At 38.1% G+C, this 17,418-nt stretch overlaps 1 protein-coding gene across 1 annotated transcript in view; it reads right to left on the bottom strand.

Moving 5' to 3' along the window:
* The window catches only part of COL11A1 (collagen type XI alpha 1 chain), a 134,026-nt gene that overhangs the window by 30,926 nt on the left and 85,682 nt on the right, over positions 1-17,418 (bottom strand). The window contains exons 36-43 of the mRNA XM_058843143.1: positions 14,324-14,377; positions 13,434-13,487; positions 9,254-9,307; positions 8,196-8,303; positions 7,342-7,431; positions 7,001-7,054; positions 1,579-1,686; positions 985-1,092 (exon numbers count right to left, since the gene is read on the bottom strand). Of these exons, the coding sequence (XP_058699126.1) occupies positions 985-1,092; positions 1,579-1,686; positions 7,001-7,054; positions 7,342-7,431; positions 8,196-8,303; positions 9,254-9,307; positions 13,434-13,487; positions 14,324-14,377 (630 nt within the window). The remainder of the gene's footprint in view (positions 1-984; positions 1,093-1,578; positions 1,687-7,000; positions 7,055-7,341; positions 7,432-8,195; positions 8,304-9,253; positions 9,308-13,433; positions 13,488-14,323; positions 14,378-17,418) is intronic.

The following is a 17,418-nucleotide window of genomic DNA, read 5'->3' as shown; positions in this document are numbered from 1 at the left end:
ATGTTCCCTTTGATATGACTATTTTATGTTTTATGCTGCTGCTTCAAGCCTAAAGGGAGCAATTCTGCAGTGATCATTAGTATGTCATATTAATCCAGATATTGATTTCTGAATTGAAAAGGGCAACAAGACCAGGCTTTGAAGTATAATGCAACTAAATACAGGAAATTGTGTTGCTCATGCTGCCTTCAATATGAACTTATAATGAAAGTACTCTGATTTACAGACTCATATAACTGTCTATGATGGAACAACTGCTTCTCACTGGAGTGTACAGTATTTCAAAACCTCAAAATTATTCAATTCACCAAGAAACCACATTAGAAAACAATCTTTTCTTTATACAATAAAAAACCACAATTAAATTAAATCACAGAAAATACTGTCTGTGGGATAAAAAACACTCATGCATCACAAAAATGAATGTTGAAATCTTTACCTTTACCCTGTGCTAAGTAACAGAGAAGTGCTGGGTCAAGCAACCACACCAGATGATCCTGAAAGGTGATGTATGCTAAACTCTGCCAGAAGTCAACAGAATATCTCTACTGTGAACATAGTTATTTTGACACCCTCAACCTATCAGCACAACTTCTGGTGGTTCTAAATCTCTGTATGCTACTGAAGCCATTTCATCTTACTCATTCAGTAGACCAAGTTTCTAAAATAGGCAAAAATCAATTTTGGCATCATTTCCTTATTTTGCCACACTTCCATCCTTGTTTCTTTGCCAGGATAAATGTTATTCCACTAGTTCTTTAACACAAATCCCAATGTCCCATGGCATCTGTCCTTCAGACATTTGCTTATAGAAGAGGTTTTTAGGTATTTTTTGCAGTAGGCAGAGGGAATTCGGGGGAGGCAGGGATAAGATCAGTTGCTTCATCATCTTATTTATTGTGATGAAAGCTACAGAGAACTGTACTGACATCTTCTCCTGATGCACTTCTCCCAGATGCATTAATACCAATTATAATGATTCACCTTGTCACCATCTTCTCCAGGAGAACCACTAGGACCAGCAGGACCAGGAAGTCCTACAGGACCCTGTATTCCATCACGTCCAGCTGGACCTTGGGGACCTTTTTCACCCTAGTTTTGAAGAAAATGAAGCAATCCACATTATCACAGGAGAGTAATGAAAACTTCAGCACAGTGCCAATACAAAATTAATAAAACTCACCACCCTCCAAAAAAAAACCTCCAACAAAACAGAAAACACCACAACAGAAAGAAAACTATCAAGGGAAGAGAGTATATACGAGAATTCTATGAAGTAATAAAGGAAGCTGATGTCAAATACACTTGTACTCTAATGCAGAGTGGCTGGGTACAAAGTTTTAATGAAAGAGTGATTTATAGCCACTCCTTGCTGTGGCATTAGCAGGTTTAACCCCTCCTGGTCTAAGAGAGCGCAATAAGAAATGCTTTACTATGTACGTATTTGTAACTCTAAAATGAGTAGGTTGGATATTCTGAGGATACATATTGAACAAGCAAATACCAGAGTGGTTACAAGTAGCATTCTGGAATGAAAAGTGTGTGCTGGCTCAGTTTTGTGGCTCTGTGGTTACTCACAGGAGCACCCTTCTCTCCGGCGGGGCCCGGGGGCCCCTGGGGGCCAGGGCGGCCGGGCAGACCGATGGGACCAGCAGTGCCCGCGGCTCCACGCTCTCCTGGCGAGCCCTGCAAAGAGATACCGGGGATGAAGGAATTCTGAGACAGCCCTGGTGATGCTGGTGGTTTTCACAAGGCAAGTCAACAGAGAAGCTGTTTAGCAGTGCGAGTTCAGCTGGTTGAAGGTTATGCATCCATCGTGTGTGCAAGTAAAGAAAAAAGGCTGCAAGGACTGACTTGAAGTTTATTCTCAATACAGTTCATACAACACTAATTCTATTTTTTGTAAATACTACTTCCTGTACTTGTTCATCATAATGAGAGTGTCCTTAAAAACAGCCTGTTTTCAAGAACTTATTTCCCTCTATGTTTTCAAAATATATTAACACATTACTTTGATAAAAGAATATTCAGCACATCAAAATCCAGAACTAAGCAACACCACAGCCAAAACTAATGGTAAAGTTTTGTGCTGTTCATTGCTGTGATGATCACATTTCTGCATTTCAATTCACCTCTGTAAAAATCCATTGAAGTATAGTGACTGTTTTAGAGCGTTCTACAGAGGAGGTTTTTTATGTACAGGTGTCTTCAGATAAGCACAGAAAAAGTTAAACATAGAATATTAAAAATTAAATGTTCTCTGTCTTTAAATAATTTAAAATTTTTGCATTAAGAGAGTACTGTTAAATGTTTGTTTGCTGTACAAAAATATTTCCCCAACTTTTCAACTTTACACCTTTAAGATAGTTTGCAACACTTCAAAGTTATGATTGGTAATTTCACTTCTCCAGTTGATATACTAGAAGTGGAATGATACATCACAGAATTGAAAAGTAGTAGGTGGAGTACCCTGAGACTCTAAATAGCCTTTTTTTCATGTTAGAGCAAGATAAAATTTGCTGTATTTTAGATACTGGAATTTTAAGATGCTTTCACTTATGAGCACCCTATTTTTTTGCTTTTACTCGTGACAGACTTGTCCTGGACTGATCTCATCAGCATAACTGGTACTAATTTCATAATAAGGTGCTCTTCCCTCCACATAAATGTGACAGAAAAGAGTGATGAATGGTTTCTCAAAGTATTTTAGCAAGTTATTTCAGTAAGTTCTAAATCTGCATGAGTGTTTAAACAAAGTATGTTTATGGAAATCATAGATGACATTTTCCTTCCAGGTGTTGGGGCTTAAGTCTGGGTGGTTGCCAAAGTTTCTGTCCTATTTCTGTTATTTTAGTTCCCAAGGCTTCAGTGAATTCAACAAGAAAAAGTCATTACCCTACAGCCATACTACCATGGTCTCTGATCTTGTCAGCTCTCATAAGCTAAACAATTTTAGGTCATCTCATCAGGAGGATGTAAGAATAGAGTGGAAAAAGCCCAGATACTCATAGATCTTTCCTGTGTCAGACAGCAGACACTAACAGAGGACATAGCTTCCAGTAGCTCTTTTTAATCAGCCAACTTTTCACATTTATCTTGGCATTTCACATGAGTTATGAAGAGGGACTACACCTTCTATATTCAAGGAACTTTCTTGGAGAGAATGCCTCTGAGCGCAGCAGAACATATTAAATTATAGTCCCAAATCAGAAAAGCATTTAAAGCAGCTTCTTAAGTCTGTTCTCTCTTTCTGTGTTTGTTTATTTTGTTTTGTTTGTTTTTTTTTCTGGTCACTCTGTCCCACTATAAAACATGCTCCTTATGTTATGAGACTTGTTAATGTTTGGTCTTGTGATACTCACATCCTGGAATCTTTTTATTAATTTGTTTGGGTTTGGATTTTTTTAACTTTTCTACAGAATGGAAGTGTCATATTTTGTCTTGTATTGCTGCTGTAAATTCATTAGCAACCTGGGTTTTATCTCACTTGCTGTGAGGAGATATGTAACAACAGCAATTGTGTACATTGCATATAGCAGCAATACCTTTTACTGAGGGTTAACAAATGTTCAACAAGTGAACATGACTGTAAACTGTTGTCAGATAGATGAAGATAGCTCTAGATAGTTCAGTACTGATAATTGGGTAGCCTACAGCTGGCTTATTCTGAGTCTAATTTGAGCATCCTATTCCTAAATGAGCAAATGAAAAATGACTGCTTGACATTCCAAAAGCTTTGTCTCATCAGCATTCAGCATTCCACACGGTAGTAGGAGAAGGGAAAAAAACAAACAGAAGCAACAAAGAAAGCAGATAAAAGAGAACTGCTAAAAAAACTCAACTCCCCCAAAACAACAAAAAAATCAACCACAACCACTCCCCCCAAAAAACCCTCACACCATGAAAATATACCCCCTTCAATCCTGCAGAACCCCCTCTTGCTCTGACATGCATTCATGCATCTCTTTCTTTTGTTCAAATCCCTCTAAACAGAGTAATTGGCATGCACAGTATTTGGAGCAGTCATTTGTTTGGTATGCTTGCAGATGTATGCACCAGCCAAATAAAGCTTATAATTGACTATATATGCTAGTTAGAAACAATTGATATTGGCAGGGAATCGCAGGAAAGTCAGCCAGTGGCATGGATTCTCTTCCTATTATAAATGGCAAATGAAGACTCTACTACAATTACACTTCTGTGTGTACCCGCTCTTGGCTAAAAATAGATGGGAAAATATTTTCAGACTATTTGATGCTCATGGTCTGCTCTGAGCTTCTGTGAAAAAAAGCAAGCAATTGTGGATTAATTGTGGCTCTTGAAGGTTCACAGAAACCCAGAATTAAGGGCACCTACACACCTTTATTTCACTGAATACTGTTTCGAGATAACAAGTTAGTAATTAAAGATGAAACAGATAAAAGTCCTACTGAGGACTATTGGAATACTTTCAGGGCAACTTGCTCCTGTTTGTACCTCAAGTGGCCTGCTTGCACTACAATGAGCTCAAAATATATTTAAAAAATTTTTAAATTTTACCCTTCAAACTCTCTTTTAACGCCTGCTACCACTACATGTATTTCTTAAAGACAGGATAAAACTATATGCAAAAAAATCTCAGCCTCCTAAGGGTTTCTTTCTTTGACTGTTTACCTTAGCAGGAAGGGTGGCCCCAACAGGAACAGTTTTATGAACTGAAGTCCTCGGTAGTGTGCTCCTGACACCCATACTCTGTGTGTTTCTGGACTATAATTAATGATGATTGCAGTCTGGCACTGAACTCCCATTAGCTGGGGAGCATTAATGGTGCTCCTGGATTTTCTCTACCAATTTAGTTTCACATGAAAGGAATACTATTCATGAGCTCTAAGAGAGCTCCGTGATTTGAACCAAAGTCTGGTAAATGGGGATAATTGAGACATCCTCCTCGAAAAAGCCCTGATGTTTTCAACTGAAACACTAACTTATACACACCCTATAAGATTAGAAAAACATGGACCATCTGAATTTCAATTCAAACATATGCATTTCAGAATACAGACAACTATCACTAAATAAGGTGTGCTTTTGCCTCACATCTTGTGTGATGTGTCTTTCTGAAGACCCATGACATGACAGCTCCTGTGTGGACAATGCTGGCTGGCCAAGGGGGCTGTGTCACACATCAGCTTTGCCTGTGCTGGCTGCTCTGTACGTGCTCAGAAGGGCTCTGGGTCACTGCACCTGAAGCATCTGCTTGAGAGGTCAGTCCAGCCTTAGGGGCTTCTTCAACAAAAATCTAGACATGACCTTTAGATTGAAGAGACTATTCTGGTCTATGCTTTCTTGGCTTTGATTTATCCTTTCTTTTAACATTTCAGGTTCTTCAGACGGGTAAGATGATATCCCTTTTGACTCTCCCTACTAGATTCCATTCCATTCCATTCCATTCCATTCCATTCCATTCCATTCCATTCCATTCCATTCCGTTCCGTTCCGTTCCGTTCCGTTCTTTGTTTTGGTGCTTTTTGGGAACATATGTATATGTATGCACAGTGTTAAGAACTGTAAATTCAGGTTATTGGCATTAAGAATTCAATCATTCATTTTAAGAATTCAAGTCCCATATATTACTTGTACTGTACCATGTGCTTTTTATCCTTGTTTAATGCATTCTAATCTGAATATGAATTGCATGGACATAAGAGAGCTTTGTTGAAGCACATAGAAATTCAGCTCCTCCATTACTTTTTTTTTCTAACATGAATAGCTGTGATGATTGATGCTTTTCTTTTTTAACCTCAATTGCACTGAATAAAAGAAACAAGTTGACAAGACTGTCAAAATCAACACAATTCACACAATTTGGGAATAACTCTACCATGTTTTGAATGCCAGTGCATCCTTGCAGAACTTCTTTGCATAAAGCATGACAACAGAGAATGGGTAACTTGAAGAATACTTTACTACTGAGCTTAAAATGCCAAGAAGGAAAATTGCTGCATGAGATGGTTTTATACAGTTGTACAAAGGCAATGTAGGAGTGCTGGGTTTGCATGGCAAGGGTTTGGTAGCAGGGGACTACAGGGCTGACTTCTGGGAGAAGATGCCACTTTTCCCCATGTCCAGTGGAGCTGACACCAGCTCCAAGATGGGCCTGTGTGCTGAACCCATAAGTGAGAGGGCTCCACACCAGAGCAGCCTGCTCCTGAAGGACTGCACCTGGGGGGGACCCAGGCTGGAGCAACTCGTGAAGAGCTCACGCTGGAGGAGTTTGTGGAGGACTGCCTCACAGCCAAGGGACCCCACACTGGAGCAGGGGAAGCGTGTGAGGAGTCCTCCCCATGAGGAGGAAGGAATGGAAATGTGTGATGAACTGAGGGCCATTCCCTATTCTCCTGCATTGCTTGGGGGAAGAATAAAGCAAAAATCAGAAGCTCAGCCTGAGAGGAAGGGAGGGTGGGGAGAAGGTGTTTTCAGACTTTGTTTCTGTTTCTCCTTATCTATCCTACTCTGATTTGATTGAAAGTAAGTTAAACTCATTTTCCCTTCTGTTTTGCCCATGATGTAGATGGTGGTTGATCTCCCTGTCCTTATCTTGACTCACAAGCCTTTTAGTGCATCCTGTCTTCTCCTGTCCAGCTGAGGAGGGCAGGGACAGAGCAGCTTGGTGGGCACCTAACATCAGCCAAGGCAAGCCCACCACAGCAGCATGAGTCCACCAGTCACTATCCATGGACTTTTCCTCTGTGGAAAACCTCTCTCATCTCAAAACCAATCTGTCTAAGTGACAAGTATTGAGTGGCAAATAAATGTCATAACTAAATTTAGTGGCAGAAGGCTTCAGATATTCTCTACCTTCATAATCCCTGTATGTTTATTAGTATGCATATTTAGTAGAGGTCTGATCTGTCTGCTGCTTTACAGACTGCATTAATGAAAACACCACAGCATCTAAAGAAGAAAAAAATTTCTTAGGTAATATTGTTTATATTTCCATAAAATTATTATGTTTACTTACCATTGGGCCAGGTGGACCCTGTGGACCTTCCCCTCCTTTCAGACCAGCTGGACCCTAAAAAATGAAAAGGAAAAAAAAGCTTGTCTAGTAAACTGGAAAGTTCAAGAGTGATTTTGCAACACATACAATAGGAAAAATAAAAAGATCCAAAGAAACAAACCAGAATAAATTCCTTTCTTCTTATCTAGCCAATTATACTTGACAATGTTGGATGCTTGATGTCTATTCTCTTATTGCATTTATTTTAAGCACAGTAGAAGACTTCATGAAATAAATGAGTTAATACATTGTTTCTTTTATTTAGAGATATCATGGCAATTGCTCTAGTGCTTATATCATACCTGACCACCTGGAAGGCCTCTCTCTCCAGGGAAACCCCGAAGACCTGCTGGTCCATCTTTACCAGGAATGCCTTGAGGGCCTGGATCACCCTGGGAAACATATTAAATTTTGATTAAAAAATATGCTTAAAAATTAGGTGCACAGTGAGTGATGAAAATTAACTACCAGACCCTAATTATAGTAATGAAAACAAAGAATGTGTCCCCAGCTATTCACCCACTAATTCTTTTATCAATACAATAGTCTGGGGTTAAATTCATAATGAACGTTGACAAAATACAGTACCAGTTATGGAATACAAATAATGAAAAACATAACAAGCTATAAAAGCATGTTTAATGATACATTCAATAAAAAAATTTGTTACCCACTTATAATCAAAAATTGAGTAGAATTACATAGTAACTAGATAAGTAATATTTTTCTTGTTCCCCAATGGTAGCCAAAAATTAAGCAAGGAGTTACATTTAGTCAGTGAAATTCTGCCTTTTATTCACTACTACACATCTGACTTTAAATGCCAATGTGCAATTTCCTACCTGGGTGTGCATATGTCATTACTAAGTATGTCCATATTGAATGCATAGTATATGCAAACGATTTTTTAAAAAGGTTTTATTACAAAAATATTAATTTTTGGCTCAAGAGAATTCTCATTATTTCAATGGAAGCAGACACAGCTCTAAAATTGGAATCTTCCAGTCTTCCAAGTCCTTCTGGGGGAAACCTGCCAATCATGATTTTACGCTGTACGTTCTGATTTTATTCTGTGTATCCACATGATGATTTGAAATGTCACACTGTCAGCAGTTTATCTGTCCCTTCCTGTTTGTTCCCCAAAGCCACAGCCTACCTTAGCACCTTCTTTTCCTGCAGCACCTGGGAGGCCTTGTTCACCTGGGGGACCAGGAGGACCTGGATGGCCTCTTTCACCAATCGGTCCAGTCTCACCAGTAGGACCCTAAGCACAGAAGTACAACTTCAGTCGCCTGAAGTAATCGAATGTCTTGTGGGGTGTGGGAGGAAGTGGAGAGGAGCAGATTCTCAATATCCCACTGTTATGTTTCCAGAGTTTTGCCATTGGTTAGCATACATTCCTCACCTTCCCTCCAGGCAAGGCTGACTTACAAAATATCTTTGTCCTATAAAATAAATCTTGCATTGCATTTTGCCTGCAGACACGTCTGTGCAGCTTCCAAAGAGTGAAATCCTGACCTTGTTCCTTAAGCACTGAAGCTTTAAAACACAGCGTGTATGGGAGAAGGTTACAAAAAGGACACGGAAGAGAAATCCATGTACTATTCTTATCTTGAAACACTTCTGTACTCTTGTTTTTCTGAATAATAAGAATTGTAAGGCAGGAGAGTTGAAAGATCTCTCTTTAGATTCCCTATCAGGAAAGTTCCACTGAGGGAATTAGCTAAAAAAGCTCTAAATGCTTAAGTTGTAAATTAATAAAGTTAAATCAAATAAAATTTCGAAAATTGGTATCTCCACAATATAAAAGTTACTGATAATTTTTCTCTGGTAAGAAATTCACACATTGCATTGTTCTTTCTAAAATGTTTAATGGTAGAGAAATCTGTCTCCTTGACATCTGTAAACCACCAATTTCATAATCACATAAAAAGCCCCTGAAACAACAATAAACCAACAAAAAAACCAAACTAAAGCATAAAACAAAGTGTAAAGGTAACCCAAATATTTTCATATCTTTGTGGAATCAGTGATGATTACTGAGTATTGCTTTCTATTATTGTTATGCAACTTCTGTTACAGAAGTTAATATAACCATTTTATTAACTTTTGATAAAAAAGGTCCTTTTAATACAGTAAGAGCAACTGCCGTATCCATAATGCAACCATTGAATGTTGGTCTCATGAAGTCAATTATGAGATGAAATTGTGTACCTGAGGGCCAACAACACCACCAGGACCAGGAGGACCAGTTTTTCCTTGAAAACCCTGTGAAATAATTATAGAATATTACATTACTCTTTACAAGTTATAGAAGAGCAAAACTCATATGTGTGCTGAAGACGTGAATGAGAAATTCCATGTCGTACATTACTTCTCTTCAGGAAATAAAAAGAGAAATCTTTTTTTGTCTGTATATGCTTAGAAGTGAAATGCTGATTAATCTCCCTTCTATCTGTCAGTTCCCATCTCTCTGAGGTGGTACAGCAGTAAAAATTGCAGTGAGTTTCATAGATCTCTCTAGGAGAACTTGATTAGATGAGTTTGAATGCATAAGTGATGCAGCTAAAAGACAGTTGAAAATACATTTGTACATATGTATATTATGAATCATAAAGCCTGACATAAAATTGCTTTTTAAAGAAAGACACAGATAGAGGATTTATTTGGAAGGGCATTAAAGTGGAGGCGAGACAAAAAGAAAATGAAAAAAAAAAAAGATCCAGGGAAGGTGAAGGTTATATAGAAATGGTAGAAAAGGCAACGTGAGTTCCATAAAAAGAATGAAGATAATGAGAAATCAATGTGATGTCAAAAACACAATAGAAAGGAAATACTTTTGAGACAATTTTTTAGAACATGGGCAAATTTTACAGAATTTTCATTTTCTACTCAGTGCCCCCAGATTTCAGGCCAAAATGAGTCAATAAACTGTATGAGAATGTCACTTTCTAATAGCACTGTTTAATGCGTCTTGGAGTTATGCTAAATTATTTCTTTCAAATATTGGAAGAGTGTTAGACAGTGCATTCCTGCTGGATCACATTGGGGTCCTACACAATACTGCCCATGTCTGCCCCCTGCTCTGCTCACCAGTGAAAAGCAAAGGGGTCATCTGGCCCAAATTTTTTCAAATATTGGGCCCTACTCAGCTTTCCTCTGGACACAGTCTGACTGATATTCCATCAATTCCTGTTTCAGCTTTTCTGCCTCAGTCTGATTCTGTTCTGGCTGCCACCCAGATGTTACCAGGGCTCAGCCTGGCCCATAACTCAGGCACTCTCTCAGACCTCTGAAATGATCCGGATTAAAAAAAAAAAAACAACAGAAAAACCCAAAAGTACCCCTTTGTTCTAATGACAGAGAATCAGAACTGCTCCAGGTGGAATCATTTCCATGTCCCTTCCTTTACTCAATCAAAGCTTCTGCTGTAAGCCTGTTGTCAGGAAAGACACAGAATGTTGAGCATCACCCACTTGCAGGAAGCTCCTTGAGAAGACCTGCTAGTCCCGGTTTTGCAGAGTGCATTGATACTTTGTTTGCATTATTGATGCTAATGATGGGTTCACTTCCCTGCTTTCTGTCTTCTGTTGCAAGCTTATCTATTCTTACAGATCCAGATTTTTAAAAGATGGAAAAAGCAAAGGAGATTTCAGTAACAACTACTCATGAAGACCTGAACCTTCCATGGCTCCATCTAAAATATTTAACAATGAAAGAATTACACTAATTACACTTAATTAAAAAAAAAATAATTACACTAAATAAAAAAATTACACTAAATTTCACTAATGTCTCATGTGCATTTTAAACTGCCTATTTATTTCAACCTTCTATATTTTTTTTGTTATTTTCTGTGAAAGACGATTTCATGAAATGATTTACTGTAGCAAGGTTTTCAATTAATTCTAATAGATGACACAGGTAGTATATTTCTGTTTTATCTTTTCACAAGCATGAAAGACTAAATTCTTCCACAACAGCAGACAATCTAGCAATTTTCACTGTTGATGCCTCCTGCCAAACTGAGATTGACATCACTGAAATTTATAATCATGTCTAAGGACAAACTGGCATAATATTGGTTTTCAGTATAAAGCTTATTCCTACATTTACATTCTAAATTATTTATCAAGGTATTACTGTTCCTATGTCTACAATTTCAACAACAATGTCAGTTCTTCAAAGTGTATATGTCTTACTAGGGGGAAAAAGTTGCAGCCTCTTCTCCACCAATAGTTACCTCGGTTGCTGTCAATTTGTGCTTATTATTCCATAAGCAAACTGCAGAGTGCAACCTGGGAATCTGGCTCTCTAATTTGTTAAGCTTGTCTATGTCTCTTATCCTAATTCCCTAATTGCCAAAATGCCCATATGCACCAATAAACTTTATAATAAGATACATGTCTAAATAAGAAACAGAATTCTTAATACCCTTATCTACCACTGAGTGCAATGAAAGCTTTCTATTTATACATTTTTTAAAAACTTGAAGTGGATATGTTCATCAGGAAAAGAAAGTCAACAAGCCTACTGATTGATTTATAACCATCTGATTTTCTACAAAAACACATATATGAGAACCCATGGGGGAAAAATATTTTAAACATAGTTTTGGTCCAAGTTTACAAACGCACAGGGCAGAAAACAGCTCTAACGAAAAGCTGCATCTGCTCCTAAGTTATTCGGGTTTTTTTATTTGTACAACTCTACTGAAGCAAAAGTGAGAAAAAATTAGAGAACCATAGTGCTGAGTGAATCCTGAGGGACCTGGTTCAAATTTCACACAGTAGCAGAGACCACAGTTTCATTGTATTTTGAATATTTTGTTACAAGTCTTATCACGTAATCAGAACGGTTGAGGTGGGAAGGGACCTCTAGCGTCATTTTGTCCGACTGCTCTGCTGAAGCAGGGCTGCTGAGAGCTGGTTGCTCAGGAATACATCCAGATGGCTTTTGAATACCTCAGATGGAGCCTCTGCAGCCTCTCTGGGTACTCTGTGACAGTGCTTGGTCACCCTCACACAGAGAAAGCATTTCCTGATGTTCAGATGGGACCTCCTATGTTTCAATTTATGCCCATTGCCTCTTGTCACTGGGCACCACAGAAAAGAGCCTGGTTCCATCTTCTTTCCAGCTCCCTTCAGGCATTTCTGTACTTGGGTAAGACCTGAGCCTTCTCTAGGCTGAGCAGGCCTGGCTCCATCAGTCTTTACCCACAGCAGACATGCTCCAGTCCCCCTTTCCTGGCACTCTCCAGGAGCTCTCTGTCCCGAGGAGCCCAGAGCTGCTCCTGGCCTCAGCAGGGCTGCACAGAAGGAAGAGATCCCCCTGCTGCAGCACAGGATGCTCTCTGATTCCTTTGCTGTACTGGCACATAACTGGCTCACGTTCAAAGCAGTAAAACCAAAGGGAAAATTGTAACTTTTTAACAGCAGACTAAAGAACAAGTTTGAGCTTCCTGTATTGTAAACAGTGATTACAATTGATCCTTATGGTACATAACACAGTCTTTGCATCATTGCAAAGGGAAAGAACAAAGCAGGAGTCAATCATGTTTCACACACAAAAAGCCACTATGATTGCAAAGCATTACAGTGTCACAATGCTACAATACTAGCAGAAGAAAATAGAGATTTTCAGAGGGATGTGTTACTCAAGTTCGGTGCTCCTCCTTCCAGCAGTGGAAGTGACTCAGCAGTCACTAACAGATTTCTAGTGAAGCTGGAGCCTACATTCTACCTGCTGAGAAAATTCCTCAATAAATTCATTTATGGCTTTCTCTAGCTCTGAAAATTCCAAGTGAGAATTTTTATTTTATAATGCAATATGAGTAACGTTCTGACACTACAGAAATAGCATGATTTTTAAAGATAATTTAATTAGAAGTATAACATAGTATTTTTTTCATTTTGATGACAGAATTTATTCACTGTGATTCCTGGCAGAGTTACATAGTTTCAAAATTTTACTTTATTTTAATAGGTTCAATCATCCCTGATCCTACTTTCCAAAGGTCTTGGTTTTCAGTTTTCTAGCTGTTTATCAGTGAGAATTTTTTTTATATTACTATTTTTGGTACATGACATTCAGTGAGAAAACTACTCTATAGTAATTGTCTGAAAAATCTTAATTTAAATTGAGATTTAAATTATTCTATTGAATATTTAATCTCATTCTGGTATTACTAACTGTACATAGCAAAGAATAACCTCACACATATCATGGGAGTAAAATAGAGCTTTCTCATTCCCCATTTACAAGGAAAGTACAGTTACTTAACTTTTTGGTGCCAGCCTCTTTCCCTTTTCCGTGTTGTCTCTATTTCTTTGGTTTTGATCACATAATCATGACTTTTAGGACAACACTAACACAGCAGAGTACATTTACTTACAGTTTCACCCCGCTGTCCTGGGTGCCCAGGCAAGCCATCTTTTCCAGGTGGACCCTGAAATTATAAAATCCATAAATCAAGCAATTTCTTCACCATCTTCAAAAAAAGTGTGCAATCAGCTGTCAGAATCTCTGCTTTCTGTTTATTTCTAGACTAGTCTTTAGTAAATTTTAACTGCATTATTTAGCTAGGATTTTAAGAATATTTTAACCTTGTGTCCTTCCTATTGTGTCTTAACAATTGCTTGGAGAATGACTGTTGTCACCTGCAAACATGTTCAAAATAGATTTCTCAAAATTCAGAAATCATGGAAAGTCCCTATACTTCCATTTTTCTTTTGTTAATGACTCAATACAAATCGAAGCATTACAGAAGTAATTGATGAAATTTCAGGTTTTGGAATTGGAAATAAAAGTAACAAATGCATGGGAGAAAAAGGTTACAGGTGGTTTGTTTCTTTTGTACTGCACAGGAGCAGAGGCACACCAGAAGAGCACCTAAAGTGGTTTAGGGGGCAGCTCAAAGGTGCTATTTCTTCTGTATGTTTCTGCTACTAATGACTGCCTCCTCCCTCTTCATTTTTCCTCAGTGAATCAATCATTTAAAGAAAATATGCAGCAGCAAAGTAGCATTTTGTTTGAAGTCACTGTGTCACGTGGTCACCGGCAGGACATAGCAGACGTGCAGTTTGGTGCATTACTCTCAGTCTTAACAGCTGCACCAGTGACTAAGTTAAATAAGTGACTGCAAACCCTTAAGGCTCAACAAGAATATTTGTAATCTATACATAAACCATCCCTTCACATAGATTTTCAGCTATTCACGTCAGAGGCAGTCTACAAAAACTAGCATTCCTGTTGTTGCCCATACTTAAGAAAAGAGATACTTACTGGAGGTCCCTTCGGTCCAGGGAATCCAACAGGCCCCTGAGGCCCTTGCGGTCCCTGGATTAAAGGCAACCAAACAAGAAAAGTTTTACTCAAGCTGGATTGAAAAGTTTGTTTCAATTATAAAATATAGGAACCCTGCAGGTAAGGCCTGGATTTAAGCATAAAGCCTCAGCCACACTGTCATAAATATTGGTAGCAACAATTCACATGCACAGACACTGGAGGGATTTCCTGAAAGCAATGGTGCTTGTGTAGGAATGCAGTAAAAAAATGAGGAAAACTACTTTCATCAGCTATGTTTTCATCTTACCCCTAAAACTGTGCATGATAAAGTAGAAACCGCCTGTGAGTTAGAAGCACTGTTCTTCCATGTTGCATAAACCAGAGGATTTAATTAATAATTTGGTCATCTTTTTAACTTTCAGTCAAACATTCATCTTTGGCAATTCCTAAACCCTGACAATATTTCAAACCAGTACAATGGTACAAAATTCCAAATAGAACAAACTATTCAGAGGTAGCTGGGATTAAATTCAGCATTTTTGCTGTTATGAAAAATAGTTTAAAAATCTTATGATATATGAAAATTTTATTTTTATAGTTTTGTTTATATACAGATATATGGAGAGAGAAAATTTTCATGCAGCATGGTTTTACAAATTTAGCTAAAGATGATCAGCAGAGTGCATTGTGTGCACGTGCATGTATGTTCACATGTAAATATCTATACACGTAGATATTTACACTAAGTACTAGCTTACATGACTTTTTCTGAAGTTGTTATCAAAAAAAACCCAGAGAACAGCTTTTAAAATTTACTGTTGACATACTGAAAGGTACTATGTCAGCTTATGAAAATCTTTTTTGCTCTTTATTTTATAGTGTACTAAGAGAAATCTTATGAGTCTTATTAATTTTCCATGGTTCCACAGCTGAGTTATGTACCCATGTCATATGTGCAAGGCTTTATCCTATTCTGTCTGGTGTATGATGTATGGGTTTGCTATGACATCAGCAGAAATGTTGCTTTGGTGCAAAAGACTTGAAGCAGGAGGCCACAGCTCCCAAATTATTCTACCCTTTTGCTCCTCAGAGTTCCATAAGCCTCATTGCTTAGAGCCCAGGCTTGCAGAGCACAGCTGCCTCCGGCAGTGGGCAAAGCAGGGCACAAATGTAGCTGGGGAGAGGAACCCTTGTGCCCAGCCTGAGAGAATTTGATCTGAAATGAATCTTATTCCAGGACAGACTTCTATTATACTGAAATACTAAATCTGGATCAATTAAGAAGTATTAGGCAAAGAGAGAAATCTTTGTGATCGTACTGCCTGAGCCATAATTTTTATTTTTTTTTTTCAGAAAGAGATATAAGTCTGTTTCTGAAACCTTCATAACACAAATATGCTCCATATGAGGGTTTGGGTTTTTCTCAATATGCCATGTCTATGAACAAATGAACTTTCCTCATTTGTTTCTGGGTATAACATAAAGCTTAAAAAAAAAAAAAAAAGGAAAGGTCGCACTTTATAGAGGAAAACTAATAAAGTTGACTCAGCTAAAAATACCTGAATTAAACTGGTCAGTCTCAGAAACTGGGTTATAGGAACACAACTCAAAGTTTTACATTTAAATGCACCTTCTTTCTCAATCATCTCCCCTGTTCTCATGCTTTGAGGCTTTCTAAGGAAAGAATGTTACATTTTTCTTTTCATTCACAGTATGGCTTGCATGTTTCAGGTCAGTGGACTGATGGATTATGTGGTAAAAAGCACTAGAATACTAACAGCATGCTATCAAAATTACATTTTTATTTTTTTTATTAAATTTCATTTTAACAGTAGCTACACAGGATAGATTATTTATTATTTTCATGTTTGGTAGCTGAAATAGTCTCAGAGGAGTAGAGATGACAGTTTTATTTTTTGGCTGACACTCATCCCTCTTGGGAAGCAAATAGATACCTCACACTTATGTTACACAAGTGATGAGAGACATGGTGCTCTATGATTCTTCATCTCTGCTTTTATCAGTTTCTCTCCAGGGATGCCCTCATCTTGGATTGATCTGCTCATTGTTTTAGTACCCCCACAATTTCTCTTCCTTGCAAACTCTTGGAGCTGTCAGCAATCTCCTCTTCCACAAGGATCTGCTATTCCCTTTCTGGTAGGCTGCCTCTGATCCTCCTCTGAGTAAAGCCACCTAAATCTCCTTTGTTGGTCTATGCCTCATTCTCTCCATCCCACATCCTAGCTAGTGCCAAAAAAAGTGACATTATGGAGTGGGGAAAATGCACAAGGAGCTCCCTCCTGAGGAATAACACTCTTTCAGAATATTGGGACCTTGCCATGGATACAGGGAGATCTTTAGGCTTCCTATATGAAAAAGACAAATTTAATGAAATACAACTGCAAAAGAAAAGTTTAAGCCTGGCAAAAATACTTTGGCAGAAAGCTCATCCACTTAAACTGACTTGGTTTTCAAGTGCTGCCACTACAAATACGATTTATTAATACTCTTTCTTCTTTACAGCGCTGTACAATGAGCTGCGTAGTGGATTTGTGTATTGATTGTTATGATAATAGCAAGCAGAAAATTTTGTTTTAGAGAGAATAGGATTTCTGAAGCATTTTCTGAATTTTCTGAAGAAAACAGGTTGAAGGGAATTCTTAGCTGATCAGAACAAAAAACCTCAGCTGCTTTAAGAAAAGAATCTCCTGGATGTGTCTTGAGTGTTTGCTAATCCAATGAACAGGCAGTAAACTGCAGTAAGTGAGGAATTCTGAAGAGCCTAAGCTGTGAGTACACCTGTAATTCACAGGGAAGTATACAAAGCACATGAATGGAACACAAAGTGTGTATGTACTCTCTGTGACCTATATCTACATAACTGAGATGCAGTTGGAAAAAGCTTTCAGAAAATTTCAATCATCCCATTCAAAACTTTGTGAAAAGCATCATTGGAACTGAGGTTTTGTTAGTTCTGGTTACTCTGGTCAAAGTAGCACAGAGATATGAGAGGGAGAACTGAAAACAAAACAACCCTCCCACCCTCAAATCACACTCTCATATAGGGGGGAAAAACATGTACAAAGATGGCT

Source organism: Poecile atricapillus, chromosome 7, assembly GCF_030490865.1.
Source record: "Poecile atricapillus isolate bPoeAtr1 chromosome 7, bPoeAtr1.hap1, whole genome shotgun sequence".
Taxonomy (NCBI): domain Eukaryota; kingdom Metazoa; phylum Chordata; class Aves; order Passeriformes; family Paridae; genus Poecile; species Poecile atricapillus.
Note: the sequence above shows the minus strand (reverse complement) of the source record. Positions and strands in the feature narration are given on the sequence as shown.